This window comes from Muscardinus avellanarius (genome assembly GCF_963383645.1).
Source record: "Muscardinus avellanarius genome assembly, chromosome: 8".
NCBI classification, from domain to species: Eukaryota; Metazoa; Chordata; class Mammalia; order Rodentia; family Gliridae; genus Muscardinus; species Muscardinus avellanarius.
The window spans coordinates 15179732-15194389 of record NC_137794.1 but is presented as its reverse complement, the minus strand read 5'-3'; the positions used below and the strand labels follow the sequence as shown (position 1 = coordinate 15194389).

Below are 14658 nucleotides of genomic sequence, written 5' to 3'. Positions count from 1 at the left end.
AAAAAGGAAGCAGATGAAATTACTATTATAGTACAGTTAAACCAGTGTATCCAAAATATTCTAACATGTAACCAATACCACCACTGAGATATTTTACAATGCTTTCCCTCCCCACTTCTTCCTAGAAGCCTGGCATATAATGTACACTCCCAACATGCGGTTTACACTAGAGATTACTCCAGTTGGCTTGTCTCAGCTGATTGTACTCATCTATTCCCAACACTACACTCTTAGTTTGACAACAACCATAGTAGGAATATTTACACAACAGAAATTGTCAAATGACATATATCAAAGCTTTTTGTTACTGTTTTTTCTTCAGAGAACTGTTTTATCAATACACCACTGCCTTCAATATATCTCAGTTTGAATGAGCATATTTCAAATGCTAAACAGTCATAATAGCTTGTGGTTACTACATTGAATGGTGCATACAGGTCACTCCTAGAGTTAGCAATGTATAATATTCCAAACGTCCATTTTCTAGAAAGCAATATGAAGCATACAAAGAATAAAAAAAAATGACCCATTCACAGGAGAAATAAACAAGAACTATCCCTAAAGAAACACAGACATGTATTCTTTGAAATGATGAGTGTGAGTGGGTCATGGGAAAATTTAACAGTTTTTAAAATCAGATGAGAACAGAAACACAACATACCAGAATTTGTGGGCTATACCAAAGGCAGTTCTAAAAGGGAAAGTTCATCTATCAGTCAGTCCTTCACAGACTTTGGAAGAAACCAACTCTACTCATAACCTTGATTTTAGACTGCTAACCTTCAGAATTGTGAGACAATATTTTAAGACACTTACATTGTGGTACATTGTTATAGCAACCCTAGGAAATGAATACATACACACACACACACAAATAATTATTGATGAGAAAGAGAAACTAGGATCTTTGCACATTGCTGTTAGATAAAATGGTGCAAGTATAGTCTCTGTGAAAAACAGCCTAGCAGTTCCTCAAAAAATTAGGGAATTACAATGACTCATCAGTTCTATTCCTAGGAATATACCTAACAGAACTGAAAGCAGGTACACAAACAAATACACAGATGTTCACAGTAGCACTATTCACAACAGCAAAGGGAAGAAACAACCCAGTGTCCAACGATGGATGAATGGATAAACAAAATACACTGTAGACAAAAATGAAATCAGCCAATAAAAGGAATGAGATTGATACATGCTATAACCTATGTATGAATCTAAAAAGGTTGAATTTCAAGCTTCTTGCGACATGAATCAAGCCAGAAACAAAAGGCCACATGGTGTATGTTTACACTTATAAGAAATACTCAAGCAGGTAAATCATAGAAATATAGAGTAGATCATTGGTTGTCAGGAGCTGGCAATTAATTTTTTAATGGGCACTGGGTTTTTGACAAAACTATTGATTGTACAATATTGTGAATACACAAAATGCATTAAAATGATTCATTTTAGTATCATGCAAATTTTGCTTCAATAAAATGCAACTAAATCTTTTTGAAATCCTACAATTTACATTTTGTAAACTATTCTTATTTTATTTCATATTTGCAATGTTTAAATAATACATTATACATATTCCTAAATTTAAGTACATAAAAATTACTATTCACTTCACAATAATGGCTTTTTTGTTGTTGTTGTTGTTGTTGGTACTGGGGTTCCTGGAAGCCCTTCTACATCCGGGCTACACTCCCAGACCCATTTTTATATTTTTATTTGGAAACAGGGTCTCTTAAGCCAGCAAGGCTGGCTCCGAACCAGCGCGATCCTCCTGTCTCCGCCTCCCAAGCGCAGGGATTACAAGCGTGCGCCACCACGCCCGGCAACACAGTAATGGCTTTTAATGAAAGATGAAACCAAAAAAATTTCAGTGGAATTTATTATTTTTTATTTTTTTGGTGGTACTGGGGTTCCTGGAAGCCCTTCTACCTCCGGGCTATACTCCCAGACCTTTTTTTACATTTGTATTTGGAAACAGGGTCTCCTAAACCAGCACGCGCAGCTGGCTTCGAACCTGCGCGATTCTCCTGTCTCTGCCTCCCAAGCGCGGGGATCACAAGCATGCGCCACCATGCTCGGCTTCAGTGGAATTTAAAGTAAAAAGAAAAGCACCTCAGCAGAGCAGAACAAGGCAGTAGACGAGAGTGGAGACTAACTCCAGCATCAGGTACGGTGCGAGTCCTACCTCATTTTATATTAACTCTATGGTTTTGAGCAGGATTCCTCTTCTCCAAACCTCAGCTTTCTCATCCATAAAATAGGGATAATATTGTGATGAGAATAAAAAAAAATTATAAAGATTGAGAGAGTAGGACAAAAGAAAATATAAAGGCTTCAGACTATTCTGTTTCCAGTGACAAAGCATGCCGTGAATTATTATATAAGAAAAAAGAAATACAACAAATAAAAAGCATTTAGAGATTAAAGTGGAAAATATGAACTTCACTGTGGTATATATTACAATGATCTACCAACTTTAAATTAGTCTGTTAGTAGCAATTATTTTTGTTTCTTGATTAAGCTCTGTGAGATTTCAAAATATATCTTATATGATTCAGTGTAGCAAACAGAAAATATTTCTATTAAAAGAGGACATAACTTCTGGGAAGATGGTGACTGAGAAAAGTGGCATTTATAAGTCCCGCTAACAATCAATCTCTATTGCCACAAAATCAGCGCTTTTCATAGCCATAAAACACCATCAGCAGAGAAATAAAAACTGTCAATACAAGGGACAGAGAAAAGAAGACCAGAAGAACAATCAGAGACCAGAAAAGAAACCAGCCCACATTGCAGTGGCAGAGCCGTACCAGTACCATCTTGCCTTGCAGCACCAAGCTCCAGAGAAGAAAGGGACTCAGAACGGAGCTCAATACCAGAAAAGAAATACGCCAGCCTCACAGATGAGGACACAACAGCAGCACCAAATTGCCAGCAGTGGCAGTGAGTTCACTGTGCCCGTGACAGCTCCCGATCAGCGTACTCAATAACCCACCAGGCTCCAGAGAAGAAAGGTAAACAAGGAGCTGAAGTGAGTAGCTGCGGATAAATCGGGTGTAATTCAGCAGTTTTTTCAGAGCAAAAAAACATTTAAAACTCCCAGTGGCCAACCTCAGCATGCCCTCCAGGGACTCAGAATGGAGCTCAAAACCAGAAAAGAAATATGCCAGCCTCATGCCTGCTGAGGGTGTGGCAGCAGCGCCATATTGCCAGAGGCAGCAGTGAGTTCACCACGCCTGCGACAGCTCCAGATCAGCGCACTCAATAACCGTAAGTGAAATTGCGTCCCCTAAAGGAGAAATCCCAGTACTGCAACCCTAGAACTTGTGCAGCTTTGTTAATCTCCCTGGTCTGAGATTTTGCAGTCCAACCCAGTGAAGGGGTAGTGGTGGCAGAGATACCACACCCTAGGCACAGCTCTCCGTGGGAAAACACCCAGCCTGGTACTCCCACGTCTCACACAGCCTCGATTAACTCCCTGGGTCTGACACTTTGTGATACAACCCATTAAAGGAGTAGTGGTGACTGAGATTATCACAGATGCGATCCAGAGCACCCTAAGTGAAGTCGTAGTGATGCAGGGAAGAACGCAGAAAAGGCAAAAATTTCTGAAATAATGGGAAAGAGGAATAACAATGGAGCAATGAATGCCCACAACCCCACAACATCAGAACCTGATAACACAGAAATTCAGAGATTTCCAAAAGATCAAATCAGGAATATAACTGTTGAAATAATACAGGACCTTCAAAAAGAATTTAGAGAGAGTTTAAAAGGAATAAAGGATGCAATTATTGAAGTAGAGGCCTCAATTCAAAGCATAAACAATCGATTAGACCATATGGAGAATAGAATCTCGCTCTTAAAAGATGAGCAATCCAAAAACAAACGCATAGTTTCTAATTTAGAAAATAAAATCCGACAGCAGGAATTTGACATTGAAGAAATATGGGCCCATTTTAAGAGAGCTAACCTAAGAATAATTGGAATAGAGGAGGGAAAAGAAGGTGAAACCAAAGGGATCAATAATCTCTTCAAGGAAGTAATAGCAGAAAAATTTCCAAACATAGAGTAAGAGGTCAATACACAGGTCCAGGAAACTTACAGAACTCTCTTTAGACAGGATCAGAGAAGAGGTTCCCCACACCACATAATTGTCAAAATGACTAATGTGGAAGGCCAAGCAGAGAATCTTAAAGGCAACAAAAACAAAAGGCCAAGTGACATTCAGCAGCAAACCAATTAGAATCACTCCAGACTTCCCAAACCAAGTCATGAAAGCCAGAAAGGCTTGGAGTAACATATTCCAGACTCTGAAAGAAAACAATTTCCAGCCAAAAATTTTCTACCCAAAAAAACTATCAAAATTAGACAGGGAAATAAGAAGCTTCCATGACAAACAGAAACTGAAGGAATTTATGTCTTCAAAACCAGCACTAGAGAAAACACTCAAGATTAACTACAAAGAAGAAATAGGTAATACATGCCAGAACCAGAGAAACAAGATTTTCCATCCAGCAGGAAACTAAGCAAAGAAGAATAAACAGTATCTCAAACAGAAATAAAATCTTAACATGTTAGGAATTAAAAATTATCTCTCAATAATCACATTGAATGTAAATGGCCTCAACTCCCCAATAAAAAGACATAAAATGGCAAAATGGATTAAAAACCAGAATCCATCCATCTGCTGCTTACAAGAATCACACCTTACAAGTAAAGATAGGAACGAACTCAAGGTAAAGGGCTGTAGCAAAGTAATCCATGCTAATGGAACTCGAAGGCAAGCAGGAGTAGCAACACTGTTGGTGGGATTGCCAATTAGTGCAACCACTTTGGAAAACAATATGGAGAATCCTCAGAAGAATGGGAACAAATCTACCATTTGATTCTGCAATATCACTTCTGGGTATCTACCCCAAAGAAAGGAAACCAAACTACCAAACTAGTGCATGTGTATCTAAGTTCATAGCTACACAATTCACCATAGCCAAACTATGGAACCAGCCAAGATGTTCATCAACATATGAATGGATTACAAAACTGTGGGACATGTACACATTGGAACTTTACTCAGCCATTAAAAAAACTCAATTACCTCATTTTCAGGGAAATGGATGAAACTGGAGGATATTATGCTAAGTGAGATTAGTCAGTCACAAAAAATAAGAAATCAGATGCTTTCCCTAATATGTGAAAGTTAAAGAGAAATGGTTCATAGGAGGAACTCTAAATGAAAAAGGAAATCCTATAGAGGAGCAAACAAGACAACCTAAATGAGGGGATGGGGTGGGGAGAAGAAAATTCTCTAAAACACACAATGTACTTAAACATATCGAAGTCAAGCACTAAGCCAAGCAAGGGAAGGAGGGATTGGGAGGGAATGGGGTGGGAATTGAGTAGGGGTTAAATCGGTGATGTGTACATGTATGTACACACAAGTTTTTTACCCCAATATGATATATGAATATAATGCACCAATAAAAAATTAAATAAATAAATAAAAGTGGACATAACACATGACTGGGTGCTAGTTTAAAAGCTGCAACTTTAAAATGTACTGAGTATCTTTTCACAATAGAAAAATAATTTCTTCAGAGAAGTGTTTTAAGACTAGAGATTTTATTCTCAATATTTGAGTACATATTCTTCTTAAAATTTCTACATCTCAAAATATAGTATTTTGATCATAAAATTATAGTTCAAAAGGAAAATACTGAAAATAATCAAAAAACAAAATTTAACCAAAATGAGTGTTTTTAGAATAATTATAAAATTCAGGTCCTTAATTTAGACAGTATGGATAGATGGTTAACTAAGCTAAAAAAATATAACTGGGTGTGGTGGCACACACTTGTAATCCCAACAGTTGGGAGGCTGAGACAGGAGGATCACAGGTTCACAGCTAGCCTCAGCTACTTAGTGAGGCCCTCTGGCACTTAATGAGACCCTGTGTCAAAATAAAGAATAAAATAGGGCTGAGGGTATAGCTCAGAGGTAGAATACCCCTGAGTTCAACCTCTAATTCCACACATACACACACATACAAACTAACAAAACATTAAAAGAAATAGTAACCTGTTGGGAAAAAACTAAAATTCAGCATAGTGTCTAGATACAAAATCAATCATTAAAAATCAGAAGCTTTTCTGTATAGCAACCATAAATCCACTAAAAAAGAAATAAAACAAAAAACCCAAAATAGCCAAAGTAGTTCTCAGCAACAAAAACTATGCAGGAGGAATCACAATCACTTTATACTACAAATCCATAGTAATAAAACAGCATGTTACTAGCACAAAAACAGACACATAGGCGAGTGGAGCAGAATAGAAGACTCAGAAAAAAAAATCCGCATACTTACAGCCAATTGATTTTTGACAAAGGGGTCAAAAACATATACTGGATAAGATAGCCTGTTCAACAAACTGTATTGGCAAAACTGATTAACCATATGCAGAAAAATGGAAATAAACCCGACTTTCTCACCCTGCACAAGAGCAATTCAAGATGGAACAAAGACTTGGAAATCAGACCAGAGACTTTGAGCCTCCTTGAAGAAGGCATAGGTCCAACACTACAACACACAGGCACAGGTAAAAACTTTCTCAACAAGACCCAAAGGCATAAGAAACCAAAAGGCAGATCAATACATGGGATTGTATTATAACTGAAGAGCTTCCATACAGCAAGGAAACTATAAAAAATCTCAACCAAAGGCCAACAGAATGGGAGATTTTTGCCACCTACACCTCTGATAGAGGACTAATATCTACAATATATAGAGAACTCAAGAAACTCAGCACTAAGAAAACAACCCAATCAAAAATGGTAAAGGGAACTAAATAGAAATATCATGAAAGAAGTTCAAATGGTCAATAAATGCATAAAAGTGCTCAACATCATTAGTTTTGATGTAAATAAAAAATACCCTAGAATGGCAATCATTAAGCACACAAACAACAACAAATGCTGGCGAGGATGTGGAGAAGTGGGAACTGTAATACATTGTTGATGGGACTGCAAATTAGTGCAACCACTTTTGAAAATAGTATGGAGGATCCTCAGAAGAACAGGAATGAACTTAACCATATGATCCAACAATACCACTTCTGGGTATCTACCCAAAAGAATGGAAACCAAACTATCAAACTAATGCATGTGTATCTGTTTTCATAGCCACATAATTCGCCATTGCCAAAGTACAGAATCAGCCGAAATTTCCATCAACAGATGAATGAATTACAAAACTATGGGGTATGTACACAATGGAATTTTATTCAGCCATAAAGAAAAACACAATTACATCATTTACAGGGAAATGGATAGAAATGGAGAACATTCTGCTAAGTGAGGTTAGTCAGTCATAAAAATATAAGAAATCAGATGCTTTCCCTAATATGTGAAAGCTAGGGAGAAAATGTGTCATAGGAGAAATTCTAGACAAAAAAAGGAGATATTACAGATGAGCAAATAAGATGACCTGAGAGAATGGGAGGGGTGAAGAGGGAAATTCTCTAATGTTCATGATGTACATTAACAATCATATCAAAGTCAATCACTAAGCCAAACATGAGAAGGAGGGAGGTGGGAAATGGGGCAGGAATTGGGTAAGGGCTAATTAATCAGGTGATATGTGCATGTATGTCTCCACCATCTTGTAGTATAAGATGTATGACTACATTGCACCAATAAAAAAAATTAAAATCAATTTACAATCAATTAATAAAATAGGGCTGGGAGTATAGCTTAGAGGCCAAAAAGATTTAGGTCCAATTGCTAGTACCAGGGAAAGATGAATAAGAAAAAAAGAAAAAAACCCCTATTTTCAGATCATTTAGTCTGAGAGTTCTAAGTTTTGGATACAAGTCTTTTTATGAAATACATGATTTGCAAATATTTTCTTCCAGTCTTTGACTTATCTTATTCTCTTGCTGTTTCAAAGTTTAACATTTTAACTTTGATAAAGTCTAAGTTTTATAGACTTGCTTATCTAGACTGTTGCCTCTCTCACTTTAAATCACATGCTTCTCTCTGTCCCTTTCTTTCATGGAGTATGCCATACCCAGGGTAATGTATATTCTCTATTTTCTTCTGGAAGTTTTACCTTTTATATTTAGATCTACAACCCATTTCAAATTTATTTTTGTATAAGGCACGAAGTATTATTTAGATTGATATTTGTTTTTTGCATATAGACATCTAATTCGTCTAGAACAACTTGTTGAAAAGACTGTCGAGTCCCTATTGAAATATTTATTTTTAAAGACCCTGATTATGATGTATCTGGGCTCTTGTGTTATGTACACATCAAAAAGTGTGTGTGTACTCTGCTGTTGAGTAGCGTGTTCTATTACGTGTCATTAGGTTAAGTCATTTGACAATGTTGTTCAAGATTTCTATACCCTTATTGACTTTCTCCTTGTTCTGTTAATTACTAAGGAAGTATTGAAATCTCCAAATATAATTGTGAATTTATCTAGTTATGCTCTCAGTTTTTACTTTCCATATTTTGAAGCCATGTTTTTGGGGTATACACATTTAGAATTTTTATGTCTTGGTGAATTGAGTACCATGTTGTTGTTTTTTTTTTTAATTTGGGGGGTAGGGAGGGAATAAATACAGAACTTCCCATTTTCTTTGCTCATATTATTGTTTAATTGCTGTCTTTTAAATTTTTTTTATTGGTGCATTGTAGCCATACATCTTAATGGGGTACTAGATGGTAGAGGCATACATGCACACATCACTCATTTAGCCCTTCCCCAATTCCTCCCCTAACTTCTTCCTCCCTCCTTCTCATGTTTGGCTTAGTGATTGACATTGATATGTTTGTTAATGTACATTAGGATATTACCTTCCTCCCCCCTCCCATCACCCCATCTAGACCTCCTTATTTGCTCATTTATGATTTTTCTTCCTTTGTCTAGAGCTCCTCCTATGACCCATTTTCTCCCTAGCCTCCACATATTAGGGAGAGCATCCAATTTCTTAATTTTTGTGACTGACTAATCTCACTTATAAAAAATCTCATAATGTTCTCCAGTTCTATCCATTTCCCTATAAATGATGTAATTTTGCTCTTCGTTGTGGCCAAGTAGAATTCCATTGTGTACATATCCCACAGTTTTGTAATCCATTCATCTGTTGATGGACATTTTGGCTGGTTCCATAGTTTGGCGATGGTGAGTTGTGTGGCTATGAACATAGATACACATGCCTTAATTTGGTAGTTTGGCTTCCATTCTTTTGGGTAGATACCCAGAAGTGGTATTGCTGGATCATATGGTAAGTTCATTTTATTTTTTTGTGGGATATCCTGAGTAGATCCATTGCTATTCTTAAGCTGGACATTAAACTGAAATTTTCTATGATTTTAATAGTGATTTAACCATATTAAGCTTAATGAAAAAGAAAAATGAAATGTGACCCTATAAGTATACTTTTTAATAAGGAGGCAATGAGCTAGTTATGGTGGATCACAATTGTGATCTTAGTACTTGGGAGACTGAGACAAGAGGATCTCAGGTTCAAGTCCAGCCTCAGCAAATTAGTGAGGCCCTCAGCAACTTAGTGAGACCCTATTTCAAAAATCAAGAATAATTAAAAGGGATGGGGGTGGGGGTATTGTTCAGAGCTAGAATCCCCCTCGGTTGAATCCACAGTAACACACACACACACACACACACACACACACACACACAAACAATGCCAACAAAATCACAATGACCTCTCTGTATACTTTTAATCCCAGTACTTTGGAGGATGAGATAGAATTGCAGATTTAAAGCCAGCCTCAGTAACTTAGCAAGGCTCTCAACAACTACTCAAGACCCTGTTTCCAAATAAAAAATAAAATAGAGTATGGGGTATGGGAAGGGGGTTAGCTTGGAGAAAGAATGCCCCTGGGTTCAATCCCTAGCAACACACACACACCTCTGACAAAACATCTAAGCATTTCTTAGAGTTGAAGGTATAGTATTTCAAATAGATTTTCTAAAATAAAAGCTATACTGAGTTTGCCTTGCACACATTTCAATATTTTTCTTGACTTTCATTCAATATTTTAGTGCACACTTTAAGTTTTCAAGATCCAATCTGCACTCACGCCAACCTGCAACTAAGCATTTATCAAATGTTTTATATGGATTTTTCATTCATCAACTCCCTGCCCCTTAGAATAAATTCAATAAAGACATCAAATAAAAGCAAAATACTGTTTACAGTTTTCTCACATGCACTGTACATCTGTGCTCATCTCAGAAGTTTACAACGCAGGCCCAAAGTGTAATATGGAAATTGCTAACCGGCTTCAATAAAATAAGGGATATACTTATGGATTGAAGATAAGTAGAGAGAAACATTAGCATGAAAAGCAAAGATTATACAAACATAGTCATTAAACATTAATCTCATATTAAGTTAATGCAGATGTTAAAAGCCTGTATTTAAAAAAACAAAGATGATGTTTTATTACTGCTAAAAAGGCCTCTGAGTCTCTTCTTCTGGATTTCTTATCAAATTTGCAAGCAGCAGCTTCTAACCTTTCCTCTACCCAGAGCACCATTCCTAACCTCTGAGTGAACCTTTTACTTTGGAAGGAGGAGTGAGGTCAGGTGACAAGCTCCACCCGCTTTTCTTCCCTGTATCTCAAGCTTCGAATTCCCCCATATTGGCTGCGGGGCAGACCTTTCTCTGTTGCTATCCTTTTGTCCAAGTAAATGCCATCCTTTCTTCAATAAGGTCCTCTTTCACTTATGTTCCAGAGTTCCTATTTAGTTCTCTGCACACACCAAGCACACGCTAGGATTCAATTCATTCTGAACAATGCTCACTTACTCTTTGGATATTTTTTAAGCACTTTCTCAGTGTAAGTCACTGAATTACTCTGAGACAGGAAGTTAAATAAAAACCCAGTCCTTTTCAGGAAACTCACAAAGTCACGGGAAAGCTAAACTGGTAGACAAGTAATTAAAATCTAGTGTAATAAGTGCTAAGTTCTATGTACAGTGTAGTCAAGGTATAAAGGAAAGAGGGATGGCTTCTGCTTGGTTGTGTTATATTTTCACATGTCCACCCTCTCTGATGGGTTTTTTTCTCTTTGTACTAACAGGCTCAGGTTTCCCTTAGCTAATCAGTCAGTATGTTATGCTACTGTTCGTTATGTTATTTACTTATTGCTGAGGATTGAACCAAGGGCCTCAGGCATGGTAGACAAACATTCTACCACTAAGCCACATCCTCAGTTCCTCTCTTTCAGTCTTTTTTTTTTTTGGGGGGGGGGTGTGAATTAAACCCAAGGGCATTCTACCTCCAAGCTACATCTGGCCCTATTTTATTTTGTGAAACTGGGTCTCACTAAGTTGTGGAGGGCCTCACTAAGTAGCTGAGGCTGGCTGCAAACTTGAAATCCTCTTATCTCAGCCTCCCAAGTATTGGGATTACAAGCATGTGCCACCATGCCTGGCTCTCCTTCAGTCTTAAACCCATAAATAAATCATTCCATGATGCTTAAGCTAATACCATTCCCCTTTACTAGTACATATTTTGAAAGTATCACTTAAACTCTCTCTTTTATTCATTCATTTTTTAAACAAGTGTGTTTTTGATTTTGGTTTTTAGCATTCATTATATTGACATCTCTTACCTAAGCCAAAATTGAGTAATCCATGTAACACCTTCATCTCTCTGTTTCAAAAAACTTCGTGGACCTTATTCTCTTCTCAAATATATTTTTGTCCTCTCCTACCATTCTTGTTCAGTTTGGGCTATTTCCCTTAATACCTGACAAAAGCATTAGCCAAGATTCTTTTCTGAGACATGGCTTTTGACTCCCTAGCTCCTCTTTCCCAAAGCAAACTCATGTTAATCAGCTCCACAGTAAAGTGGGGGTTGAGAAAAAAAAAATCTTGGCATCAGAAGGGCTGGCTTTGACTTCTGCTTCTAGCACTGTATAATTTAATATGCACCCATGACATGTGGCAAGTCACATCTTAGGACTCCATAAAAGAGAATGGCTTTGTAATGTTCTTTCTAATCTCACAGCTTTACAATTCTAACTGGAAAGAACATAAGATCTTGAGTCCTAACTTCTCTAATGTGCTACAAATACACATTCTGTCTGCCATTTAAATGTTCCACCTCTAAAACGAATCTCCCAACCAACTACTTCCTATAAGTAGCCTATCAATGTTTATGTACTGGTACTGCCATTATCCTACATCTGAAAACCTAATGATACTATACATTTTCTGCATTTATCCATATATTCACTCTCCATAATTACCAACTTTCTCTCAAGGCCTTGTTCGAAAAGAAAGTATTCCCTGCCTCCCTGGCTGGCTCCAGTCTTTTGTCAGAATATTAAAGTTATGCCGCTGTCTTAACCCTCGGCTTGTGGGTTCTGTGAGAGCAGGGTCTTTGCCCTGTTCTTCTTTGTATACTCCACAGCACCCTGAACACTGCCTTACCCAAAGGAAGCACCAAAAAACTAGATAAAACTCAAAGCTGAGTAAGTAAACTCAGTCTAGACTTTGGACACAAAGCAGTAGAGTCTTCTAGAGCAATAATATTCTTCAAGTAAAAATAACTATTTAAAGAAGCATAATGATTTACATGCAACGGCCCTAAATATACATTGTTCTTAAACTAAAGAAGTAAAAGGTACTCTTCAATTCTTCCAAAATCTAAGTCAACTCAGAAACACACTATATAAAAGTCTTTGCAATGTCCCCAAATTTCTTTCTTTAAAAAGGCAGAATTACTGAAAAATGTACTCTTAAATGTTTTTACCATTTGAGCATTTCCATTTTTATTTAAATTGTTCATAGGACAAAATATTTTTAAAAACTATTAGACCTAATGAACTACAATCAGAAGAACAGATTAAACATAGCCACAGCGGATGCCTACGGGAACACTCAGCCAGTACACATGACATTATTATGTGCTCCAAAAGTAATTTTTCCAAATGAAATATGCTGCTGTTAATTTTCAGCTTCATTAATAAGTTTCAATACATTACTCTAAAAACTTACTTTTTAAATCCAAGGTCCTCTATACAGCAAAACAAATTGAAAGGAAAATAAAAAGGTTTCCAGCTTCCATTACAACCAAGAAAAATAAAAATGCAGCCTAGCAGGAAAAAAAAAAAACAAAAAAACCCTGGAATTTCCAAGGATTCTAAACCAGAAAAGGCAAAGCTTTAGCTTAATTCATCTGGAAGACAGGATGTCTGGGGTTAGGCCTGACAAGCAGCAGCTTCCCTGTAGGAACAGCAAATACACGTGAGGAGATCTGTCTGGATCCTCATTACTGCGGATGTGGAGTAGAAGCTGACCTACCTGGCTTATCCCTGCAGGAGAGATCTTATATGACTGCAACTTCTGCTTCAGCAGCTCTGGATCACTGTGACGGAATGGGCATCCTGACAACAAAAACAAGCCAGCATACCAAGAAAGTTACTTACCAGGACTGAATACAATACCACACTCCAGAGACTAGCTAAGCTTCCCCCGCCTAACAGCTTATTAATAAAAAAAGTTAATTGCCCATGGGTACAACTGCATTCCTCTCTACCTAAACAATGACTTAGCTGTATGGTTATCAAGGTACTACAGGCTCAAGGTTTATATAAAACATTATAGCATTCACAGGCTAAGATGTCCACTTGCTCCAATGAGGAAAACATTTAATTTCGTTATTTGCTAACAAGCACAGATAATCACAAAACGGCTATAGTAGTTTACAAAAAATTTTCATACATTTTCATATTTTCTAGTCTAAAAAATTACATTAAGGCATAATATAAATAAAATAAAAGGAAAATTAATATAAACAAAAAGTAAGATGTAAGAACTCTGAAAAATATAGAATCTTATATCATTTCTCAGATGTAAATTCTATGACTGTTTTCTGTAGAATAGAATTCATATTAAACTTAGAGAAATTATGGAGGCACATGAGATGAACAAATAGAAAATTGTTTTATAGAAACATTATAGTACATATGTTATTGCTATATAATTATAATAGTATAATATTGTATAACAGCTGATATAATTGTATTATATATTACTCATAACTATTATTATATAACATAAGTGTTTTCTTATATTGTCACATATTATATAATATTATTGAAGTTATACTATATAATCATTTATTATATTACTTTGTGGTACTGGAGATTGAATTCAGGGGTATTTTACCTCTAAGCTTCACTCCCAGTCCTACATTACTTTTAAAAAATTTGAAATAGTGTCTGTTAAATTTGCTCAGGGATTCACTAGGTTCTTGAGGCTGACTTTGAACCTGAGATTCTCCTGTCTCAGACTCCCAAGTACTGGGATTACAAACATGCACCAGCACACTCAGCTTATATTATTTCATGAGAAAAATAAAGATGGGCTACTAGAATTACTTGCATAAATAAGAACACAGAAGAATGGATGGCTAATGTATTAGGCCAAAATCTAGAAAATTTTAGATATCCCAAGAAAAAGACCCCATTAGTAAGTCAAAATACTCATATGAAAACAATAAGGAAAGTCTGATTTATTTTTAGTCATATAGATGATGAATCTATAAGTTTATTAGAAACAACTGTATGTTTTTAATGAAATCAACAGGACACTGTTGATGAAGAATGGAAAA

The 14658-nt window shown here is 36.5% G+C and overlaps 1 protein-coding gene across 1 annotated transcript in view; it reads right to left on the bottom strand.

Annotated features, from left to right (window-relative positions):
• Positions 1 to 14658, bottom strand: part of PRIM2 (DNA primase subunit 2) — a gene marked incomplete at both ends in the record, with an annotated part of 291802 nt that overhangs the window by 28552 nt on the left and 248592 nt on the right. The window contains one exon of the mRNA XM_080700663.1: positions 13347 to 13429. Coding sequence (XP_080556789.1) covers positions 13347 to 13429 — 83 coding nt within the window. The remainder of the gene's footprint in view (positions 1 to 13346; positions 13430 to 14658) is intronic.